Source organism: Ptychodera flava, chromosome 3, assembly GCF_041260155.1.
Source record: "Ptychodera flava strain L36383 chromosome 3, AS_Pfla_20210202, whole genome shotgun sequence".
NCBI lineage: Eukaryota > Metazoa > Hemichordata > Enteropneusta > Ptychoderidae > Ptychodera > Ptychodera flava.
Window position 1 is genome coordinate 27,728,453 of NC_091930.1, and position 24,038 is coordinate 27,752,490.

At 36.9% G+C, this 24,038-nt stretch overlaps 2 protein-coding genes and 1 long non-coding RNA gene across 3 annotated transcripts; 2 read left to right on the plus strand and 1 right to left on the minus strand.

Annotated features, from left to right (window-relative positions):
- Positions 1-2,125: 2,125 nt before the first annotated feature.
- LOC139128868 (uncharacterized protein KIAA1958-like) lies at positions 2,126-3,115 on the minus strand. The gene has a single exon (XM_070694574.1). The coding sequence runs from the start codon at positions 3,113-3,115 to the stop codon at positions 2,126-2,128; it is 990 nt and encodes a 329-aa protein (XP_070550675.1).
- Positions 3,116-4,424: 1,309 nt separating this feature from the next.
- Positions 4,425-17,853, plus strand: LOC139129804 (tyrosine kinase receptor Cad96Ca-like). The gene is made up of 15 exons (XM_070695486.1): positions 4,425-4,500; positions 6,756-7,071; positions 8,000-8,287; positions 8,625-8,899; positions 9,839-10,153; positions 10,255-10,383; positions 11,106-11,293; positions 11,993-12,209; positions 12,580-12,690; positions 13,124-13,308; positions 13,507-13,629; positions 14,594-14,705; positions 14,924-15,019; positions 15,465-15,564; positions 15,887-17,853. The coding sequence occupies exons 5-14, from the start codon at positions 10,120-10,122 to the stop codon at positions 15,479-15,481; spliced, it is 1,212 nt and encodes a 403-aa protein (XP_070551587.1). The 5' UTR covers positions 4,425-4,500; positions 6,756-7,071; positions 8,000-8,287; positions 8,625-8,899; positions 9,839-10,119; the 3' UTR covers positions 15,482-15,564; positions 15,887-17,853.
- A 1,639-nt stretch (positions 17,854-19,492) lies between these two features.
- On the plus strand, positions 19,493-22,608 carry LOC139129807 (uncharacterized). Its single transcript, XR_011551688.1, has 3 exons — positions 19,493-20,713; positions 21,573-21,793; positions 22,383-22,608. It is a non-coding gene; the product is annotated as an uncharacterized lncRNA (long non-coding RNA).
- Positions 22,609-24,038: the final 1,430 nt, after the last annotated feature.

Consider the following 24,038-nt stretch of genomic DNA (forward strand, 5'->3'; position numbering starts at 1 on the left):
GCACAATATCATAATATTATATTTGTGTGAAGCCTGAGGACAAACGAGGATACCAAGTTCAAATATTCCAAAATAAGAAACACTGCCGTGATCGCAACTGGGCCATTTAGTTAGACACTACTTGGAACTCAGGGAGTACACATCGATCGTGAAAAATGCTGTGAAATGTATCTGAATGGCTAGTACTAATGGGTGTACTTAGTTCACCGATCAATGTGCATCTGCTTCATATGCAAATTGAAGAGGTCCTCAGAAAACACTAATATATTGTAGTAGTTACATCTTGTTCATTAATGACCGAATCATTAAAATAGCAATATAGAATATACGTACAAACATTCTGTTGGACGCATGTAACAATGCGCACGCTCAACTTGGTGGATTCAAAAGAAACTTGGAGATTTCGAACTGACGTTGCCGGCGCAATCTCTCACTGCTATTCCTCGATTTGAGTAATAACCTTTCAAAAAACCTCCTCAACAGAACATGTAGCACTGAATTATACACGATAATGCCATTTCGGCTTTTCTGATGAGAAAGAAGTTTATCGATGTTTCAGTCAAAGCAGGCAGAAAAAAGTAGAAATCACACTAGTGATGAAATATTTAACATGACGTTTGCAAAATCTATGGCTTTGGATTATCTAGCAAAGTTGTGGATGAACTATCAATACAAGTGTAAGACGATGGTAAGCCAAAACAACGTGAAACTTTCTAGAGTGAAGTTTCAAATGTAAATCGTAATGAGTAATGTCGAGAAGTCACGATCATTGCCTAAACGCCAACAAATGTGTATATATATATATATATATATATATATATATATATATATATATATATATATATATATATATATATATATATATTATATATAATCCCATGAAATTTTTCTTTGTTTGACGTCATCGTACACGAGTGTTTTTCGCGGAGCCGTACAACTTCGAGCCGAAGGCGAGAAGTTGTGCGGCTCCGCGAAAAACACGAGTGTACGATGACGTCAAACAAAGAAAAATTTCATGGGATTATATATTTATCACATGAACAGTCTCCGAACTCTACGTTAGATAAAATGTGACAAAATTATTTCGTAGGATAGCAGAGATATTCCATCGATTTGAATTTTTGTGGGCCGGATTACTTTCTTTCCAGCTTGCGCATATCTAGCTGTGAACGGTCGGTTACTCCTGGTGATATGCAGATTACTTTCATTCATAAATGTGAGTAAGGTTTGAAGGCTACCAATCAGGGAGCCGGTGTTAGTCACATGGGCTTAAATTTCGATACAGAGCAAAGGAAACGTCTGTCAATCACTTACTGCCGGCCGGGGTGGGCCGGTCGATTTGCAATTTGATGACAGCTTCGCCGTCTCTGTTTGTTTTGGTCTGTACGATTATCGCGTGAATACTTTTTTTATTCGGCACCTTATCGCTAGAAATTGTTGTTAGAACAATAAAAACTTACGTTTTCAAAAGGTAATTTTGATTATTGAACATCATGACAAAGTAACGGTAGTTCTCTTTTTGGAAAATGTGGTGGCCCTCAAAAGGGCCGTTTATGGTTTGGGTTAGATGGCCGACCGGCTTACTGACATTGGCTGTCCTCACTGCTGTCGTATATCACTGCTACACGACGACGTTTGCGTTTCCGAGACTGAGGTGATGTTGCTCCTCCGATATTTACTGCAACGTTCATCGTGCAATTATTATAAATTGCAGTACCAAATATTCCACCGACTGCCGCTGTTGCTGCAGGATGTTGAAACGCGGTCGCGGAGGAGACGACGTTGCTGCTGACGTTCGATGTTAACGTTGCCCCAGAAATAACCGGTCGCGGTTCTGGGTTGTTGGCGTCTTCCGGTCTGTCATTTGGTGTTATTTCTGACGCAGTGCAGGTTGGTTTTAAACGTGATGATCGCGAGAGAATCTCCGACATCCGCTGCTGATCGTCGAGCGAATTCACCGCGTAATGGTTCACGCTTTGCACGTTTCGGTGACCGGAGAGCTGCATGAGTTTTGTTGGGGGAACTCCGCTGTCATGCAGACGTCTGATGGTTGTTCGTCTCACGCTGTGGTTGGTTTTTTTACCATCGATACCGGCTTTTTTACAGATCGTACTCAAGATGGTATCTAACTTGTTCGCTCCCATCGGTTGACGTTTGAACCAAATGGATGTTCTGGTTTGTAATTTATCGCCAGATAGAAGGGCGCGTCGTTCTCTTGATGACTTGGCGGTCGACGGAGCGCATACTGTTTATACGCGTACACGGGACAGCGAGAGGGGTCGTCAGGAATAGCGAAAGCCTTCGGTGGATAGGCCCTAGGTTGTTCGTTCACTTTCCCGGAAGATCTTGTCTTATTTTCCCTCTCGTTGAATTCTAAGAATTCGGTGTTGTCAGCGGTATGCTTCAAGGCGATGTCTCCCCACAGCATCTGTCTGCTCTCTTGACAGCCTCTGAACCCGAAGTGTTTCTGGTTGTTTAGCCAAACGAGAAATAGTAGCGCTTCGGGGTTGTGTGTGCCGATCACACCTTTTTCAAAAAGGAGCTCCTCCTCGCGTTCCGTTAATTCTTCGGCTGCATTTGGTTTATTGCCTTTGCCCTGGGTCTTCAATTGGGCACGTTTTGCTCTCAAAGTTGCCTGCGAATTGCTAAATTCTTTATCGCGGCTGATCGAGAATTTGTAACCATTCTCACCGAGGAAGCGATCTATCCCACGCTGGTAGGTCGTAAGCGAGTCTGGTTCGTACTCAGAACCATCTTTTTGACGGACGCCAGCGTAAAAGCTGCCGAGATAGCAGTCAAGGACATCTGGTGGAATTTCGGATATCGGTCTTGTTTCTGAAGGTCGCATAGTACGCATCCACTTGTTGAACTGGTTTACGGCACAATTTGTGGACTGCACCGTATTTTTCTTCCTCTGTTCGGTGATCAGCTCTTGCTTGTCGGTCTCCGAGAACTCGACGTAGCGCGATCGCGATGGCTGAACGTTAGAGGAAACGGGCCGCGTATTTTCCTCCATACCCAAAAAATCATCGGTTCCAGTAGCTCCCAATTCCTCCGCTAGACGGAATAGCTCGCGAATTTCTTCGTCGAGATCTTCTGGACGTTCTTGGGTCATTTTGCCGTGTTTTCTGCTGAGTTTTCGTAGCAGCGAACGTTAGACGCTCCTTACCGACTGGCAAAATACTGAGAAAGACGACGCAGACGACAAAAAAATTTGTCCTAATGTTCCCGCTATTTTCCGGCCCCATCGTTAGTCGTCAGCAGTTACCGTCTGCAGCCCGTCAGGTTTATAGGATATAGTATTTTTAGTACAGTTCAACACCTTAATATTTAACCAAGCATGTCAAACTTTCAGGCCATTCTGAATACAGCTTATAACAAACAAGTATCACTTTATTTTTTCTGAATATTGTTTACGCAAATCACGCTAAGCTGGTCAGGTAAATACTTCGCAAGCTCGGAGCCGGCCCTCGGAGCCGGCCGCGGTGAGACGAATGGTATACTCATGCCGAAAAAAGTTCCGGTTGATGACGTACAACAGGGGTAATTCGGATTTCTTATCCGTCCTGTTCTACGTCACACAGGTGGGAATTCGGGCCAGTTCATGTGATAAAAATATATATATATATATATTATATATATATATATATATATAATATATATATATTATATATATATATATATATATATATATATATATATATATATACAAATGTATATATAATACGATATTCTTGAAGTCAAAACAATTAATATAAAAATAGACTTCGTCCTTTCTGTGAGAATATGCGAAATTGATTCAAACGTATATGGCAGTCGTTGACAGATCACTCTTACTTGTACTGCACATTTAGACGAAAAGAGCGCCAAGTTCGCTAATAACTTTCATTTAATATGCACGGAATTTTAATTGCTGAGTAGCATCTCGAACTAAATATTCATATCAATTCTCAAAAATATCTTATTTACGCAATAAATTTATCAGATCATATTTTTAATTTACATCATAATAATATATATGGTGTTCTTTTTACTCCATAATTGTGATAATTTAAGCATAAATATCATAGAGTACAGACATACCACTAATATATCGAAATGCATGCCGGCTTCAAACTGGAGCGTTGGTTTTCTGTTAGGAGCTAAAAATGTAAATTTATAACTATAACAACCATTACATTTGCACTAAAAATACACAGCCGCACACCAATCTGCCATCGAGTACATGTACGCCAAACTACAATACAAGAGAATTGTCACCAAAAATGTTTTAATGCTAGAATTATAAATAGCGCCATCGAACGGATTGCACACTTATATAATTTGAATTACATTTAATGAGAACAGGCATCATCGAGACAGGAAGTGTGTTGCTGAGTGGTTAAAGGTTACAAGGTTACGAGACAACATCATTCCACTTCATTCTATTCCATCTTGTCGAGGACATTTATGGCTCACGGATGGCTGCGTTGACGCTCTTCTGCACGATCCTTCTTACCGGTAAGTGTTTGCACATTTAATGCTCGAGCAATGAGTTCAATGTCTTCCAATAAATAGAGTCACTGCCGAACATTGCAATGCACTGAATATGATGGATTGCACAGTGTTTGACCTCGTACTAACCTTATGGCATTATGTGTTTTCAAACTCATACTGTGCTGCTTAAGGTAATATGCGCCTCGAAAATGAAAGACAAACTTTTGCTCAAATTTTCTTAAAGGAATCTTTCAACCATTCTCTTTCAAAATCAAGAATCAACATCGGGGTATACCGTGCAAATATTGGTAGTAGAGAAACAAATAACCAACATATACAGATATTTAAAAGTTAAAAGGGTCGCCATCCCTGTGTCGACTCTATGGAATAAAATAAAATTTTCGAATTTTCGAAACACTAAATTGGTCAAAAGTGTTTACACTAAGAGCTTTAAAATGATCCCGCAAGTGGTATATTAGAAAAGAACTGTAAAAGATTAAGAGTCCAAATATCTGTCCCCGAGGCGCTATCCTCCATAATGGAAATTACGCTGTGCAAACTTGTCCTCGGGGACAGCAATTAGGCCTAGGGCTTTCAAATTTTATTAATTATCTTCTGACCTACAACTTGTTAGGTCTCATTTTAAGGGTTTTGACAGGAGATAAGTTTTCACTGTCTTATTTTTTTCAAAAATCGAAACTTTTAATTTTCCCCATAGAGTTAACACAGGGATGGCGGTCATTTTGAATTCCAAATTTCGGAAAATTTTAAGTAATTTGTTTCTCTAGGATCAAAGTTTGCACGGTGACGCCTGATTTTTATTCTTGCTTTTGTAAAAGAATGGTTAAAAGTTTCATTAAGGAAAATTTGAGCAGAAGTTTCAGTCTTTCACTTTCGAGGCGCATATTACCTGAAAATGACAAACATCACAAACATATCAATCTAAAAGCCATAACCATTGCATTATCGGCTTAATATATCATCGCCAAAAATCCTGTTCTAAGAGTCCTGTACTAATTATGGATATGGTATAATTATTTACCTCTGGCTCGGCAATGTGCCTCTAAATCATAGTATCCAATTATATTACCAACTTCAAATATAAAACATTACCGAATGAAGAGATTTTGAGAAGTGTAGTGATACTTGCTTGTGCAGTGTTAGTGGTAATATTAGTAAATGTTTGATTCATAATACAATGCAATATCCAGGTAACACTGCTGCTATCAATGATAATGCAGATAGCTATAGATTCCTATTAAATCTCACAGATGGCACATATCTCTAAAACTATCATCAGTATTTTTCTAACTTGCTCAAATTGACAATTGTTAACACTAGATGTAAATGTAAAGGCGATGTCGATATAACAAGCGTCAATGATTTTGATTCGGTTAATGCTCTAACATCTGACCCAAATCTAGCTTATACTGATACTTTCACTTCACTTTAGCTGTAAAGGGGAGACCGTTGTATTTTGCTTGGTGTGATGATTTTAAACTGACTTTCTGCACTAGCGTCATATTTGATAGCATGTAAAGTGATGCATGTTCCTTTCAGTGAATCGCATGGCTCATTTGTTGCTTTTGTGCAGCGATGAGGCGCTCAGCTTGTCTTAAGCCACAGGGAAAGTGAATTACAGAAATGAAAATCGTAAAAGGTTCAGTTACGATCTCAGCATTGTAGTAAGCACAATGATGTCAAGACAAACCCAATAACCCGAATGGTACGAGGTAATACAATTATCAGTTCGTATACACACAGACATTTACAAGGCTATTTCTGTCTTTGGGTGGATACTTAACATGGACTTAAAAATAATTGGGCACAACAAAGAGAAGTTAATGCGGGGTGCAAATTGGAACAGACGTGATCGAAGATAACACAGAATAAATCTTCATCCACAAAAGCAACGTTTTAAACTGAACAATTAAATATTGAAGGGCGTGTTATCGAGTAACAAAGATATGATGCTGCTGATGTCATTTGAACTGAGAATGCAACAAGTCATATGCCTGTGGACTCTCGTGAGTTCATTACATGTCGAAGAAATAAAAACATGTATTTTTGAAAAAAGTAAACTAAATCCACAGTAACGAAAGTAAAAGAAGCAGTCAAATTTAACAACTCAGGTTATGATAAACACGAAAAAAATAATTCAAATAATAAAATTATGGACGAGTTATGTTATGATCTTGCATTGTTTCAATGACATTGCGATATCGTGGAGTCGAATGTCGGATGCTGATATAAGATTAATCCTGTTCTTCCTCCAACAGGTATTGTAGAAGGTTTCTTTGTGGTGACCCCTAAAGACACACTCGTTCGTCTTGGAGGTACAACACAGCTGAATTGTACATTTACGACAGTTGTTTCAGATAATTGTGCCTGGTACAAAGGCAGGGGAGCGAACAGGGAGGCAGTGACATGGGGCAGGGTCCAGCTTTCGAGGAGGGCGATTTCGAGATTGTTGACGGCAAAGATGACAGAGAATACAATCTCCGCTTATTCAACATCATCCGTGAAAATGAAGACATTTATGAATGTGGAAATACTCTAACTGGACAAAGATCATCTGCGTCGTTTACGTGATAGGTATGTTTCAGTATAGGGAGAGAGAGAGAGAGAGAGAGAGAGAGAGAGAGGAGAGAGAGAGAGAGAGAGAGAGAGAGAGAGAGAGAGAGAGAGGAGAGAGAGAGAGAGGTACTAATTTGAAGGTGCCGTTATCTATTGAAGGTGACTAGAGTCCTATCGACATAACTACCTAGGTCGTTTTTTCATATAAGATAACAATTGAAACCTGATAGAGGATAATTCCAACATTATGCCATATTGTCGGCATATTGTCAAGTTCTGACAAAGGTCACAGCTCCTATGAAGCTAGAATAACTTTTGCTTGCACTGCGATACTCTGTCCCTCAACTCGTATACTAGGGGGGTCAAATTGTTCACTATGCAGAGGCTCTCTTTCAAATTGGCTCTCGTCCCTAAAAGTGTATGCACCTCGTCATTTATCATCAACCTATTAAAAACAAGCACCTTTACATTTTCCATCAGAACTTAAAGTATGACAGCTGAGGGTATGTACAGTGAAATCACCTACTTCAGTACATTTTCGATCGGATTCCTGATCACATCATACCGGCACCCAGTCACCTAGCGAAGACATCACAGTCAAAACCGCTGGGCCAAATAGTACTCTTCTAATACATTTTTAATATTCAACAACGAGACAGAAAAAAGCGAGTAATAGTTTCTAAATGTCGTATGATTTATATCTTTTAATCAGTAATAAACCATCATATCGTATAAGCATAATGTAAACCCGTGCGTACATGGCAAATACTTGTGCGTAACCTATATACATGTCATACGTAGCTTACGGAGGTTCAGAGACATGGACTTACGTTTACGTATGGCGGCATTGTATTGGCTAACGCGTATCCCCTCTAACGTATCTAATTTATGGGGTAGTTACGTCGCCCGTTTACAGGGCTTTTTGTGATTACTTGTCTTTATGTAGATACTCTTCCTACGTGTACAGTCTCTGGAACCACAACTGCAGTAGCTGGGGAAGAACGCACGTTTGAATGTAAAATTAGTATGCACGCTCATGCCCCAGGTGAACTTGTTTGGATCAAAGGTAACAGTGAGATGGATCGACAAGAAGGTCACGTAAATGAGTGGACTACGCGACTCAGCAGATTCGATAACAACGTTATCTTTGATTGTCAGCTACAGCATGTGACCATACCAAGCTGGAAGTGGAGAGATATTTCGTGTACTGAAAAGGTCACCATAAATGTCCAATGTGAGTAATGCTCTATTAGCGCTCTGCACATACGTAAGCTTCATCTACTGTGTAACTGTACGTAAAATGTTGCCTTATGCGACTCTATGCCTTTACAGATTGTTATGCTTAGTTTCTGCCAGTATATACGTCTTTTGACTTGAGTTGTATGAAACACGACTCTTTTCTGTCTGTATTGCTAACTCCAATTTCATGTTTTTTTTCTACACGGCCTCTGTTTATCTAATACATTGTGTACCTATATGCCGCTCTGTCTCTATCAATCTCATCTTCCTATAAAGATATATAACATATTTCGAGCATCCACTAAATGATACATGTCATTATTGCTGCTTAGACGGCCCAGAAGTATTCATAGTCGTCACGAGTCGAGATCCCCTCATCGAAGGGAACACATTCACCGCTCGTTGTACGAACAAGGATTCCAACCCTACCAAGATAGATGATGTGTATTGGAAAGATCCTTTTGGGAGTACAGTTGCCTCAACACAAGACTTGATATTAAAGAACGTAACTCGAAAGCAAAGCGGTGTATACACTTGCGTCATGTGGAACAGGTTTTACAACGGCGCGAGGGGAAATGGTACCGCATTGTAGAAATTGATGTACACTGTAAGTATTTACTCCGATAGTAAAATCGGCTCCATATATGCAACACGATTGGAACTAATTTTGGAGAATAGAATATAGTAGTAATATTTTTATGATCAGCAAATTTAAGCTTATGTACTTTCATTTTTTTTGCAATACACTTGCGTTTACGGATAATTGTATATATATTTAAATTTTTAGCAATATGGCGGCTAAAACTTTTGATAATTTATACACTTTAAAGATCGTAGTCTCCCGAAATAGTTCATCAGCTGTTTGGTTTTGTTTATTTACCCGGACTTTCGGACTGTCTGTTGCAATCTTTAGAATATAACATGAACCGCAGATTTTTTGGTAGACACATAATTACTACAAGATAGCACAGATTAATGTCTTTGTGGAACTAATTTGTTGTGAAGTTCGTGTGTGTGTTTTATTGCACATATTAAATATTCACCAAGCGAAGCAGTTAAGGTAGAATGATGCGTCTCAGGGAAAGAAATTCGGGCTCAAATTCTAACAATGATTCTCTGATCTACCACTTGTGGGGGCTCATTTTAAAGCCTTTTGTAAAAGAAAAGTTTCACTCTATTAGTTTTTCGAAAATCGAACATTTATTTGTTGCCCATAGTGTTAAAATAGGGATGGCGGCCATTTTGGATTTCAACATCAGGAAATCTTAGATAAGGTCTTTGTCTACAACAAAATTTTGCACGGTGACCCTGACTATAATTATTGCTTTAGTAAGGGAAAGTCTGAAAGTTTCATTGACGAAAGTGTCAGTAAAAGTTTAAGTCTTTCGCTTTTGAGGCTCATGTAACCTTAACATGCTTATATATGCAGCTTTTGAGCAGCCTGGGACATAACATGTTTGCTGACCAATGAACACATTGATAAGTATCTTTTTTTCACACTCTTTGCCTTAGCAGAAATAAGCTTTTCCATGTACTCGTTTTCCAGATTCACCGAATGTGACTTTCATTAAAACAACAGTGGAAGCTGAGAAAGGTGACGTTATTGAGTTATCCTGCAGCGCTGACGGTTATCCAACGCCTATAATAAAGTGGTTTGGCGGCGACAGTTACATCATTCAGGGAATTGATGCCACCAGAGACGTTGCGACCATTGTTGTGGAGCAACGTATCACCAGCTACTTGACAGTAACTGTTGCTGATGATTCATATTACGGTACATACAGTTGTCAAGCCTTGAACGGAATACAACCAAATGTGACCAAAGCAATGCAGATTGTTAGGAAAAGCAATGCCGAATATGGTAAAAAACATTATCTCTATATTGAATTTAGTTTGGCTATATTGTTCAAACTCTTTGTTTAATAGACTGTGGCATTAAATATTCTCTTTTCATAATATTAGGTGTTCAAGAATCAAGTGATGTATCTGTTACCCCTGCAGTCGTTATTCCTCTGATAGCAATCGTGGCAATTATTCTTGGGGTTATTTTTTATTGCAAGCGTATGAAGAAGACACAAACACATAGTGCAAGTGAGTATTTAAAACTTTATCCATCACGCTTTACAAACCTTACGTAGATTTAGATTTTTTCGGCTTACATTTTTAATCAAGCAAGCAATGTTATTTATTCATTTGTTTATTTATTTGAGGTCTAAAATAGTTGACAAGACTATGCTTTGCATATCATGTATGAATTATCTACAAGTATCCGCTGCAAATTCCACATATGCACTGTGTTTGGACTGAACCAATTGATATTCAACACTTTATTATAATTGTTGATTGATTGATTGATTTCTTATTTATATAATTATCTATTGAACTGTTGAGTAATCTACCATTTATTTGTTTAATAATATAGTTACTTTCATAATTATTTCGTTATTTCACATATTCGTTTGATATTTAATCTATTGAATAGCGTATATCTATCATATTTTTTTGTTTATTGACGGAATGAATGATCGATTTTTTTCTATTTAGGTGCCTTCTTCGTCATGTATTTTTAAACTAACCTTTCTTGTCTGGTTACCTTCAATCCGTGACATCAAAAAGTTTGCTTAATTTAAATGCATACGTCATCCCCATATCACATTGATAGTCAATTGAATGCAAATAGGGTAGTATGCCGTAATAAGAGAATGCCTCGCACATAACTCGCTCAAAATGTACTACTAAAGTTTTTTAATAATTTAAATTCTACAAATTTCCATTTTTCATATCTTCTATTGGGTCATTGTGCCATTTCACAGAGATAGTGTATGTTAAGAATTCAGATGAATCGTCAAGTCGACCAGAAGAGGGCGCACTAGGGAACCATGATGTAGTAATGCCGTCGGTGATCATTAATAAATATAAACAACATAACAACGGCAAATCTAATAGCACGGATTCCGAAGGCATATACGAAGAACCGATAGACCGACTTTACAATTCAGTGGTAGGAACAGTACATTAATCGTTTTTTTATCCTAATATTTGATACAGCTGACATTTTGAAAGTTACATAGGTGTACGATTAATGTACTACCATAGTGTGCGTATATGCTGCCATTTAGTATCGTATATAATTGACGTCTTTTCGTTTAGCATTATATATATATATATATATATATATATATATATATATATATATATATATATATATATATATATATATATATATATATACCTTCAATCTGGTGATTATAGAGGTGTACCTTGCATAATTTTTCCAGTTCGCATCATAACTCATAACTGCAGGAAACTGGTGAAAACTTTGATAAATAATGCGCCCTGGTTTATTGCATATTTTTCTGATTTTACATTGAGTTAGATATTTCTGCTCAAAATTGAATTTATATTTACGTCCATATTAATAACCGTTCTGATTTCCGAGTAAATTATTTTTTCATTTGAATTGATTTTGATATTTTTAGAATAAAGATAAAACCTGTATGAAAAAAACTTTAACTTCAACTCAAAACTTCATATAACAATAAAAACAAAAAGTAAAGAGTTAACGCCTTTATGATATCATTTATTTATCCTTTAACGAAAATAATCGCTTTAGGGCTTGTTTATGACGTAATTTTGCATGCTTGCCTGTTTGATATGAATACTGTTGTTGACAATCTCTTTTCATGATCATTTCCGGCAGGATGAGGTCAAGCACTACGCACCGTTATCAGTTTACGGTAAAGCTGAAGCAACATACTCACACCTAAGGAGGTCTGACAACATAGACGTCTCGTGGGAGTTTCTCAGTTTCCTAGAGGTGTTGAATGAAGGCGCTTTCGGTAAAGTCGTGAAGGCTGAGGCATGGAACATCGCCGGAAGGGATGGAAACTCGGTTGTTGCTGTGAAAATCCTCAAAGGTAAGATCGATGCCTTCCTGTTATCTGTTACATTGGACAAGAACTATTTTACTTATATTGTGTCTCAAAAGACGTAGAAACAAGGGTTTTCGAAACTGTGTGAGATAGAAGCAAAACCAGTAAGCCTCATTGCCATGGTGAAAAGCAGTGTTTCTTTGTTGTGCGTAACTGTCAATTTAAGCCGTTGAAAAGCAGGATGTCTCGCAATACGCTGTTCATAGCATTGTGTATATTAACTGAAAAAATCGAATGATGCAATTTGCAAAATTACGAAGTTAAATAACATAAAATGTTTATGTTTTCGAAATGTATTATTTGTGTATACATTCAAAAGTTATATATCTCCCCTTACATTTCCTTACGTTCATAGATAACGTTTCCATTGCTGATAAGCAGCATTTTCTCAACGAGCTTGTTGCCATGAGGTCCGTTGGTGCTCATCAAAATGTAATTGCATTGCTGGGCTGCTGTCGTGACTCGGGTAGGAATTTGTCTGATAGCATTAAAATACATTTATGAAGTCCACATAACTTGACATTAATATAAATCAAACAACATTTCTGACTAGGGATCACTCTCTAGCGTAATAACTCTTTCTTTGATATGACATTTCGGAATATTGTACTTTACAGCTTAGTAACTTCATTGGCATCCAATATTAATTGAGGCCAAACATACTACAACATCTCGTCACTCTATAATCGATATATTCACAAAATTCTCGATGGGATTCCGACTCACAACGTACTGTACCCAGTCACTAAGCCAAGACATCAAAGGCCCGGTCGTCACATGTTGTTAATTTAAATGAAATTTGAATCTTTTCGTGACATTTCGTTACTTTAAGTAAATTGGCCTATTCCTAGTTTTTTTTCCTAGGAATGTCATGCTTTCACACATGATCTGTATTTCAGAACCTTACTGCATCATATTAGAATACATGGCACGGGGTAACCTGAAGAATTATCTGTGGACGTGTAACTTAGAGAGAGCTACAGACGCCAATTATGAAAATGGTAACTGGATGCTAAGAAGCTCCAGCCTATTGAACTATGCCCATCAAGTAGCGATTGGAATGGCATATATTTCATCGAAACAGGTAATAAAATATTTCAAGTAAACAGAAACCCGATTTAAGAATACGATGAATCAGTGATAAACCTCTGAATAGTAACAAACTATTACCACCTTTCTTTGCGTGTTTGCGTCAACCCTGATTAGAACCTACTTAAATTTATACGATAACATAAACTTCAATCACGTTCTCAGTTTTTGTATATGCATGTTTCACCCACAGTGCGTACATCGAGATCTGTCGGCTCGGAATGTTCTCCTTAATGAACATGATGTCTGCAAAATCTCCGGCTTTGGATTATCCAGTAATGTTATGAATGAACGCCAGTACAAGCGTAGGACACTGGTAAGCAAATGCAACTTTGAAGCATGGTGTATCAACCTTACATTTATTTTTGAATTTTATTCGATATGCTGAATTTTAGATTGAATATGGACTTGAAACTGCTGAAATCGCTCGTGATAATAAAACACTCTCTTATTTTCGTACAAATAACGATGTCAATTATTTTCACTTACGTTAGATTCATATAAAAGTGACAAGAAACGTGTCGATGAGAACGGGGTTTTAATTTTAAATATTCGTTGCAAAGAGCAGTCATTTAAATATCTTATTTTTCCTATTCGAGAAGTCCGACCGTCTCTCAAAGAATTTGACACTATTTAATTTATTCAAGCAATACCGTAACTAGAACAATGATTAGAATATTGGCCATAATTATTTTTATTATTTTGTATGAGTAAGAAATTTCAATAGTTGATATTTATACTATTTCATTATGATAGATAGATAACTTAACAACAATTTGTTGAATTCAAAAGGTGTGAGTTCGCGTAACCTTTTTCTTGTTTGTATGATTGTTAGTTACACTAATGCTATTTGTACTTTTCATGAACGTTGGTAAATTACTTTCCGGTAGCACATAAATAACTAAGTTAGTCACTGCAGTGTGTATACTGTCACCAAAACCCTTAAAATAACGAGTAAATGCCTGACTCTTGATGAGACGAATAACATGAGTAATGTATCTGATCTATAAGGCTGTTAAATATTATGTTGCACCATGTGAAATGTTTCGTTTCCAGAGGGCTATAGCAGAATCCATTTTAAAGGATTCTTACAATATACAGTAGAATCCATGAGGTTTCCATCAACATCCGGCAGTAGGAATCCAGCTGCAGAACAAATTGTGGATTCCATCATAATTCGAAAACATTATAATAGAATAAAAAAACCCACAAGAATCTAGCACAATCTTTAGTGGATTCAGCTTTTTTGGCAAAGTTTTGTAAGTTTTGTCTCGTTTTAGGGTCGATTACCTATTCGATGGATGGCCGTAGAAGTAATGGATGCGCGTGCCTTTACTACGAACAGTGACGTGTGGTCATTTGGTGTTGTGATTTGGGAAATAGCCAATTTGGGTAAGTACTCAATATGTTCTTTCTATGGAGTAATAAGAAATACACTTTCCTGAATTTATGTGAGTACAAATGTCACATCGATCACTATAACGTAAAGTATAAATCGATAGAAGTTGGTTTGAAAATTATAAGGGGTGACTTGAGTGTAGGTTATATAGTGAACTTAACGTAACTTAATGGATTTATATTTTATGCTACTTTTCTTCTTACCTTTTCAGGGAACAAACCTTACGCCGGCATGTCCAACAAGAAAGTGACATCATCTGTACAAGAGGGTATCGAATGCCAAAACCTCCGCAATGTTCCGCAGAATTGTGAGTTTTACTTAATCACACACGTTAAAATATTGTGCTTTGAATAACATATGAATTTACCCATGCATTGTGTCAAAATCCATAGTTCATTAAATGGTGCTGGAGAAAATAAGCTCACATGATTTTCTTCAATAATTTAACTTCTTTTGTTGAAAATGTGGACATTTACGGAATGCATATAAAATAAGACTTGCTTGAGGAAATTGACACTAATTCGTTTAGTGACAAGAGTGACCATCTTTCAAGGCATACATTGTTGGATTTTGGTGTCTCAATATCCATACCTTCTGCCTAATCAATTGTTTGATTCTTCGATGTAACTTAGGATTTAAATTAGGTGAAATCACGGGTTCCTAATTTTCCCTCAAAGCTTTATGAATACCCTTCTGTCGGCGTTTGCTCTCTCCAGTGAACAGTCCCTAAAATTGACAATAATCATTCTCAGGTACGCCATCATGTTGAGTTGTTGGAATGCAGACCCGAAGAAGAGACCTTGTTTCACTGAATTAACGGCCAAGCTGGAGAAATTGAAGTGCGATGGAAAGGTGATAAGAATAACATTTATCAATCACTTGTACTGAGTCATAATCATAAGTCTACTGGAGGGGTCCAGCGGAATCTAACAATCTAAGATAGGTACATAGTGAATGTTTTGCAAGGAGAGACTCAATTTGTCAAGTGCATTTAAATAAGCCATGATTCTCTTTATTTATCTAGCCTCTAAATTAAAATTTGCTGACGTTCCTAACTACAAAAATATTTTAGTTGTAGGATTATATCTGACGTTTAATGTTTTACAATGTTTTCGAGTTCGCGTGACAACAGCTGTCTAGTAATCGTTAACTTTCAGAATCACTTTTTTCCCAGACTCACTTGGACTTGGACGCCATTGAACCAATTGATACCAGCGCTCTACAATCACGTGAAGAAGAAAGTAGTTGATAATTTCGAACGAATCAGCCAAATACCCTAACAGAAACAGACGCCGAAGAGAATAATAAAGCTGCAAAATCTGCGAATTTTGCGAATACACTTGTTACAAAACCCCTCCCCTTCAATATCGTTAGTATTTAAACGTATTATATTAACCTTTCTATCAAATATATCAATACTTTATCATAGTCATAAACTAATATACCAATTATTCAAGTAAGATAACAACATCAAATTAACATTTCAATACCAGTTATATTACTAGACCATAGCACAGCTTTGGTGACACCATAGTAATCAGAGTTGTTATTACTAGGTGGCAAGTTTCGACGAGATAAAAACACTGTGTTCCCTCCTACTGTTAAATGAAGTTTAATATAAACAGTATTTTGCAAATGCTGTATATGCAAGTGTCTATTCTTTGTTTAATTTGCGTCAAAATACAAAGATAGTTCAATGACGTCATTCCAGGAAATTAAACTGAATGAAAATATTCCAGAGGGGAACAGCAGCTGTACTTTACAGGTAGAACGAAATACCAGAACATTCATACAATAGTGTGTGCTGTTCAGGCATTGTTATGTAGGTACCTACTATTGGTGCCATGTACAGGAGACATATCAGTTGACCTTTTTCAAACCTTGGCCTGGTTGAACGTCTAAAGTTCACTCAGGTCAACACTGACACAGAAAAAACATTTGTGACGTAAAATTATGCACAGCTTTTTAAAACTTGTTTAACATTCAGCTCCCTACATAATAAACGTCAATTACTTTTTGTATGTCATGTATATTTCCATACTGAAAATAATCTTTAACTGATAGATCGTTTCACTGAAGAGAAATTAATGTTCTTTGTGTTATGAGAAAAATTAATATCAATATAAAAGAAAAGAAATGGTTTTCGAGTTTTACTCACATGTCTCAAATATATAATGACAATAAAAATGTACCTATGGATCTTCCTCCTTCAAATTCATCACGTCATAGAGTAATGACCTTTTGAATGAAGTCAAATATGTGTGTGACCTCAAATATCATCAGTGAGGTCTGGTCACGAGGTCATGGTTTACAGAGTACATATTTTCGCATTAGTTGCTATTAGAACACTGAAGACGCGTATCCTTACCCTGGTCAAGTTTAGGCCAGTGTTAAGCGTAGATGAGTCCTGGAATGTAATAAAGACTCAAAATCCTCGGATAACTTGAACCCTGATCAACTTTTACAGTAGCAAACTTGCAAAATTGAAATTGATTTACGAAGTTATTGCAAGATGTGTGCTTTCATACAATAACAAATGATTCCTCTGTGTGTAAACAAGATCGAAAATGCTGAAATGGTGTATCGTGCTCTTAATTTCAAAAAAAGATCTCAATTGTTGGTCAAACGTTCCCGTAATGTCTCTAAACTTCGGTTGGATATTACCTAATCGCCTCGTGTGTGTATTGATATCCTATTTTAGGTACCTAAAGTAGGATATCAAAACACAAACGAGTCGGTCTTTTTCCTCAACGGTTTTTATCGCTGAATAATGTCAAAATGCACAAGGTATTATATTCATGAGAGAGTAGCATTTAACACAGCGCAGTTTCAAATTGGCATATCTGAGATTATATTCCTATTAACATCTTTAACATTTCTAAAAATAAACAAACTCTATCTTTTAATACAAGGAAAGCAAATAAAGCAGAAAACAAACAAACAACAAATGAGAACAAAGAGCAACGAAAAGTTTGCACACATGCTAAGAAAACGCTCGCAAATACTTTTTTCCATGAAGACCTATCATTCGAGGAGAAGGAAATACCATGATGACACGTTTGTTATATGATTTGAATGGAACCATTTATTTAAACCTTAAATCAATAAACTGCGATCGCCAAGGGCGACCTCTACGACCATAGCCGTATTTGCTTGTCATTGCAAACATACAATAAATAGTTTAATATTACATTTGACGTCCCCACTTTAACTTAAACTACTTTTCCCAAAACTAGTATAAAACCGTCAAATTTATGCAGTGATCGCACATCTTGCTGCTACATGTAGGGTGTTTGAATTCGACACGTTTCCATATGCAGTGAACAAGTTCTAAGGTATACGCAGAGTGTGTTACTCATAGAATAGTGCGGAAGGTTTTACCCTGATCTACACTTTCATCACCGATGGATACAAAAATTATGTTTGGCACGTTTTCGGCCATTGTAAATTTATGTCATTCTTATGTAACACCCCGTCGCAAAAAAGAAACAACATAATCAGACTGAGTGTTTTTGTTGTCTTGAGTTAATACACGAGGTTATGGTACAGCTACAGCAAAGCGTTTGGAAATATCAGGAATAAGGTCAATCTCGCGCTGGCTCTGTTTACGAATGGATGTATATGCAATTAAAAATGAATGCGATTGCCAATATTTAGACACAATGTGGCCGGCCACAACTTTTAAATCTTGCGCACTATAGCCTACCGTTAAACTTTGTAAACACAAAAGTAGATCCGGACTTTGACACGTTCACCCAAACATTGCCATCGAGCAGAGGCAACTCACGTAAAACATTGACAGGTAGAGGTGATTTATTCTTTAGCATTGCACAAGCACTTGCATCTTGATTTATTCACCGCAGAGAAAATACTAGCCTTTTCCTTACGCAACCTTACGTAGGCACGTGAGCTGGCAATTCACGGGTATATTGAATAGCAGGTAACGAGTAAAAATACACTCACAGGAAGCTTGTTGCAGAGAACGAAAGGTTAAAGGTTACAAGGAAAAGATAATTCCACTTCATCATATTTGAATCGACACATAAATCTGCAGTACAGACATTGCTATGTGTACGTTGTGCTAAACTATGAACATTTTAGGTAAGTACATAAAATATATGTAATGTGTGTAATGTAATGTATCTGTACTTGTACTTTTTGTCATTTTTTCAAGGATTGTAAACACCACTCGGTGCCAATTCCGACGGTAGGCAGCGCTCAACTTTGAAGGGTTGACTGTATCTTGTTGGAGCGTGAACGCCACAGTTAATCCATGTTTTTATTCGCGAGCTCGCACTGTGTTCCATTTGAAAATTAAAGTATGCGAATAGCATCACTTTGTCGCGGAAACAACACTCGCCACGCTTTGATACTTATTGTCGTATCACCTATATCAAAGTGAATTTGTATTTTAAATGACCTGCGTCAAATGATGAGCATTTATATAAAGTTAGGCTCGACATGCGTCAGCGAAATTATGTCCTCTTGTTAAAAATTGATCTCGTTAAAATGATTTTAAACATAGATTTCCCATCTCATTACACCATTTGAAAGACAAAACGGTGCTGACGTTTGAGTCTTTTATTATGATGATGCTGACATAGTCTCGGTATGGTTGTGAAGCATTTCTAAAAAAGCTAAATGTCTTCTTGAATCAAAACAATGACCCACATGAAGATGCCACCTTAGCATTCTGTGACAATCTATAAAGCTAACTGCATGATGAACGAACAGATTGGTAAGAGATTTAAAAAACAACAACAACAACTTGGTTCACTGGTTAATAATCATTTTTTCCCGCTGCTCAGCATTGTCCTTAGCCTTGCCCCTATGAAAATGTAATCAGTAATTACGGAAGCTGATAACGATCGAAAATATCATCATAGCTATTGTTTCTCTCATTAATATAAAGTATAAACACATAGCTCAACATTGCTACAGTAATTGTACCTTATTGGAAACTAATTGTAGAAATTGACTTTCAGTTCGTGCAAGGGGCAGAGGGAACTATTAATGTTTTTTAAGGTAAAAAAATGTTGTTTTTTCCTCTTTTGTCTACTATCTCACATTTATTTTTGGAAACCGCATAACCAAGTCGATGTTTCTGCAAAGGGGTAATTATGTAAGCAGGTGAGGCTATGATGCGGAAACCAAGCTGAAAAAATGTGACCGTTTAAAATTGCAGCATTGTTCTCAGCCTAATAGCACATAAATATTTACCGTCACCGACTGTTGCAACGGTATTGTTGGCAAATAAATTCACTAAACTGTAGACGTACGCTACAAAGCCAACATGAACACAAAACATCCCGTTATCATTTTGTTATGGAACAGAAAGAGAAACTATAAGAATATGTTTATGATTCAAAGTTACTTTTCTTTTTATATAATTTAAGGTATCTGTCTTTAAGTTGAATAGTTTACGTTGTTTTGCTTCCTGGAACTTATTGATTTATAGATCGGACATATGACATTCAAATGAAATAGGAAACTAATCATCCATCGAAACACATATCGTGTTATCTACCTGCAGAAAGGGAGTACTAATAACTGACTATGTAGCATTCTCATGTGAATAGTTTAATAGATGAATAATTTTCCACAGGATACAGAAATAAAGCCAGAAGTAGTGACTTTGCCCCTTTAATATGTGAAAACAACCTAATAGAAAGACAACGAATCTTCATATATGTGTATATAGCATTTAATAACGCTTTCGAACAAATTGAACATTTTATAGTTGCTGTGATTCTGAGTTGTTTTGTTCTTGTTACCCTGCTAAACAATAAATAAGCAAACACGCAAACAAACAAACAAACAAGCAAACTGAGTAGATATAAGAAAACGATGTGTTAATTATTATTATCTTCATCAAAAGCCCCAAGCTCATTTACCATCGTTGCTGCAACTGTGTCTGCTGCTGTGATCCTCGTTGCATTGGTAGTGATCGTGGTCCTATGTTTACACAAAGGCAATGGAAAGAAACAGAAGAATGGTGAGGGTAGTAGTTTGTGACTTGTGAAAATAAACACAATTGTAATTTTTAATGAGATTTTTTTGCATTTTAGTTGTTTACGTCAGTTGCAAATTCTTACTCTACTCCCCTACTGTCGTGCATTGAAATGTATATTCGTTTACAATTAAATTTGATCGGCGGAATGGCAAAAATAATGCTCCACGTTTAAGTTAACAAAGCAAACTGTTAAGTTAATAGGCCTTTGACTGAGGTTATTGCATTGGGGCCTCCGTAACGACATCGCTTAAAACGCCATGCCAACAGTAAGATTTAAAGATAGCACTCTATCTTTGATTTTGTCCTGTGTTACGAAGTGTACAACATTTTAAAGGCAATTTGCTCCTCGAAAGTGAAAGAATTAAACTTTTGATAAAACCTTCTTCCACGAATCGTTCAACTACTCTATTTCATAATCGAGAATAAAACTCGGGGGTCACCCTGCAATTTTTGGCGCTAGATAAACATATTACCAAAGATTTACCGATATTTGATATCTAAAAAAGCCGCCATCACTGTTTTAACTCTTTGAAGAAAATGACATTTCCGATTTAAAAAAATGTACGATAAAAGTTCTTCTTTTACCAGGAACTTTATAATGAGCCCAGTACTTGACAGACCTGAAACGAATTGTAAAAAATTTGAGAGTTCGAATTTCTGTCCCGAGGCGCATGCCACCTTAAAAACTACTGAATTCACGAAATTCCACCAAAATACATATTCTCCCATTTCATAAAGGGCATCGACAAGTGATCTTTAATGCAGACGGGCCTACATGTCAAGACATATCATGCAAAATCAAAATAATTAGATATTATATGACAATAATATTTTCTTTCATCGGTAGAATCTTCAAACACAATACCATCGCCTGATGTGTCATCGACAACGGCTGAGAACAACTCGTCAAGAGTAGAACACGGGGAAAGGTACGTCCTTTGTACACCGAAAGGGAAAGGCCTGGAGGTATCAATCTCCTATGAGAATGTGGAAGTCAAGGAAACATCGAACGGCCAAAATACAGGTCAGAATGGAGTGAGTGATGGCGGAGTCTCTGGTCAGCAGAATGTGAGTACATGTTAGTTTTTGGCAGGAGCTATCATTTATGCAAAATGTAAAACGAAGCTATCATATGTTCTTGCGGGACGACAGTTTACCGTAACATTACAACCATTACGAAGCAGAACGCGGCCCTCCAAACGCCGTCCGCTTTGGTAATTGTACGTGATAACACAATTGGAACTAATTTCGGATATATGGAGTTTCGCAGTTTGCAAATTTCTCAAAAATGTTAGGTGGCGTATAGCTAAATGTTGCAATATCACAAATTACTCATAAAAACAAGTGCGTAATATAAAAAGAAAAGTAGGTGAAATTACATTTGCATATTAAATCGACATTACTTAACCATCCAATTATCCTAAATTAGTTGCAATCGTATTTGATGTACCTGTAACAAGAAACAAATCGCTGAATAGTGTGGATGACGTCAACTCTGGGTAAAGTTAGGGAATCAATTTTTTATGGTTTGTTGAATGTGAAGGTTGAGTAGATGGTATCAATCTCTCTGTTGAATCATGTATCGCTATAATTGAGGACTTCCCCAAATTTGGTCGTTACTTAACTGGGCTTCTATCGTCTTTTTCCTTCTAATTAGGGTGCCACGAAGTCGAAAGCCAACGTGACATATGCTGAACTTGAATGGACAAATGACGGCTCGGGTAAAATGCGATTCAAGCCAGACCCTAAGGAGAGGACCGTATACGCAGATGTTCAGATTATGCAACCGGAAAAATAGGAAATCGTGATTCTGGAGCGTTTCAGTGTTATTGCAGAAGTTTATCTTGTATTTATTTTTACCAACCATATTTTCAGAAAGCGGAAACACGTCAATATTGTTTTGGTTCTGTCTGTGCTCAATTGGTTATCTTTAAATGTAGATATATTCTTTCTTTGGCAATAATTAACTCACACTAATGCCATCGATGATAACCGCAAAATTGTCTTAATATCTGAGTTCCACATGTTCTCTGACCACATGCAACGTAAGTACTGACAGTAAAACTTTTGATATTAACACACAATTTCCGTCACTGAAATTTCTTGTTGCATAACTGCAAGCTTCATCAGCAGAATTACACGATTTCGATGTCATGTGTCTGAAAGCTCAGGACATTAAGATCGAGGTTTTCAGCTGATGAAGGTTTTAGTGCTATAACCCAAAATTACAGCGACAAAAATCTCGTGTGTTGAGATAAAAAAGTTCCACTGACAGTGATTAGCTCCCCACCGAAGAAGAATTTCCACTCAACACAAGGACATTCAATTTGAACTAGGAGCACTTAGCATGCGACAGGAATGTATTATAGAAGAAGATGAAATCCTCTTAAAGATGAACAAAGATGCCAGAACTATGCAAAGCGTTTTCATGGTTAGCAGAATTTTTTCCTTATCATACAAAATAGTTATTTTCTAATAAAAGATGTAAGAGCATGCGAATATTTGAAACCTGTTGACAAGTTGATATGGCTAATCTCCAATGCTTCAATGTTGTTTTGCCCTTGATATAGTCACTACAAAATTGATACATTTTGATGTTTTTTTTTGCCGCCATCATGGACAAGTCAAATTCTGTTAGCTACGCTTTTTATGACACAAGCATTAACTCTCAGCTGACGGAGCTTTATTCTGGTGATGACAAGCTTTTTCAGAAGTGACCTTGTCAGTGTTCTCTGTTCAAATTATCGCTATGAAATATACTTCTAAAGTTCATATAACCCTGTCACAACATTACCTCTAATACACACACAGTCTATCAGATAACTAGTTTCATTTCCATACGATGAATGGAATGATAATTCCAATGTCTTTGTGTAATTAAACACTTCAGGCAAATCGTTGACCAGGTACAGTTCCCTAATAGTTAATGTATTTGTTTGACGAAAAAGCACACGTTTAAGAGCTCTTCAGAACGAAGTACCTCTTATTTTGCGCGGCGTTTTGCCCTTTAAAGGAGGTCAAATGTCTGCATGACGTTGATTATCATCCTGTGTATGTACAAACTTTGTGGTTTTCTGATGACAAGTTGGAGAGACGCGCGCCCTCCATCATCTGATATAAAAAGTACTGAAGTGAAATGTATTATGACACATATTTCAATGATTGTATAATCAAAGTATCCAAACCTACAGCTCAAAAATATATACATAGTTTTAGTCAGAAGAAATAAATGCAGGTGATGTAACATCTACAGTGCTTGCAGAAAGTTTTGACAGGAGCAGTAATTATAAAATTATTCACTGAAACATGTTAA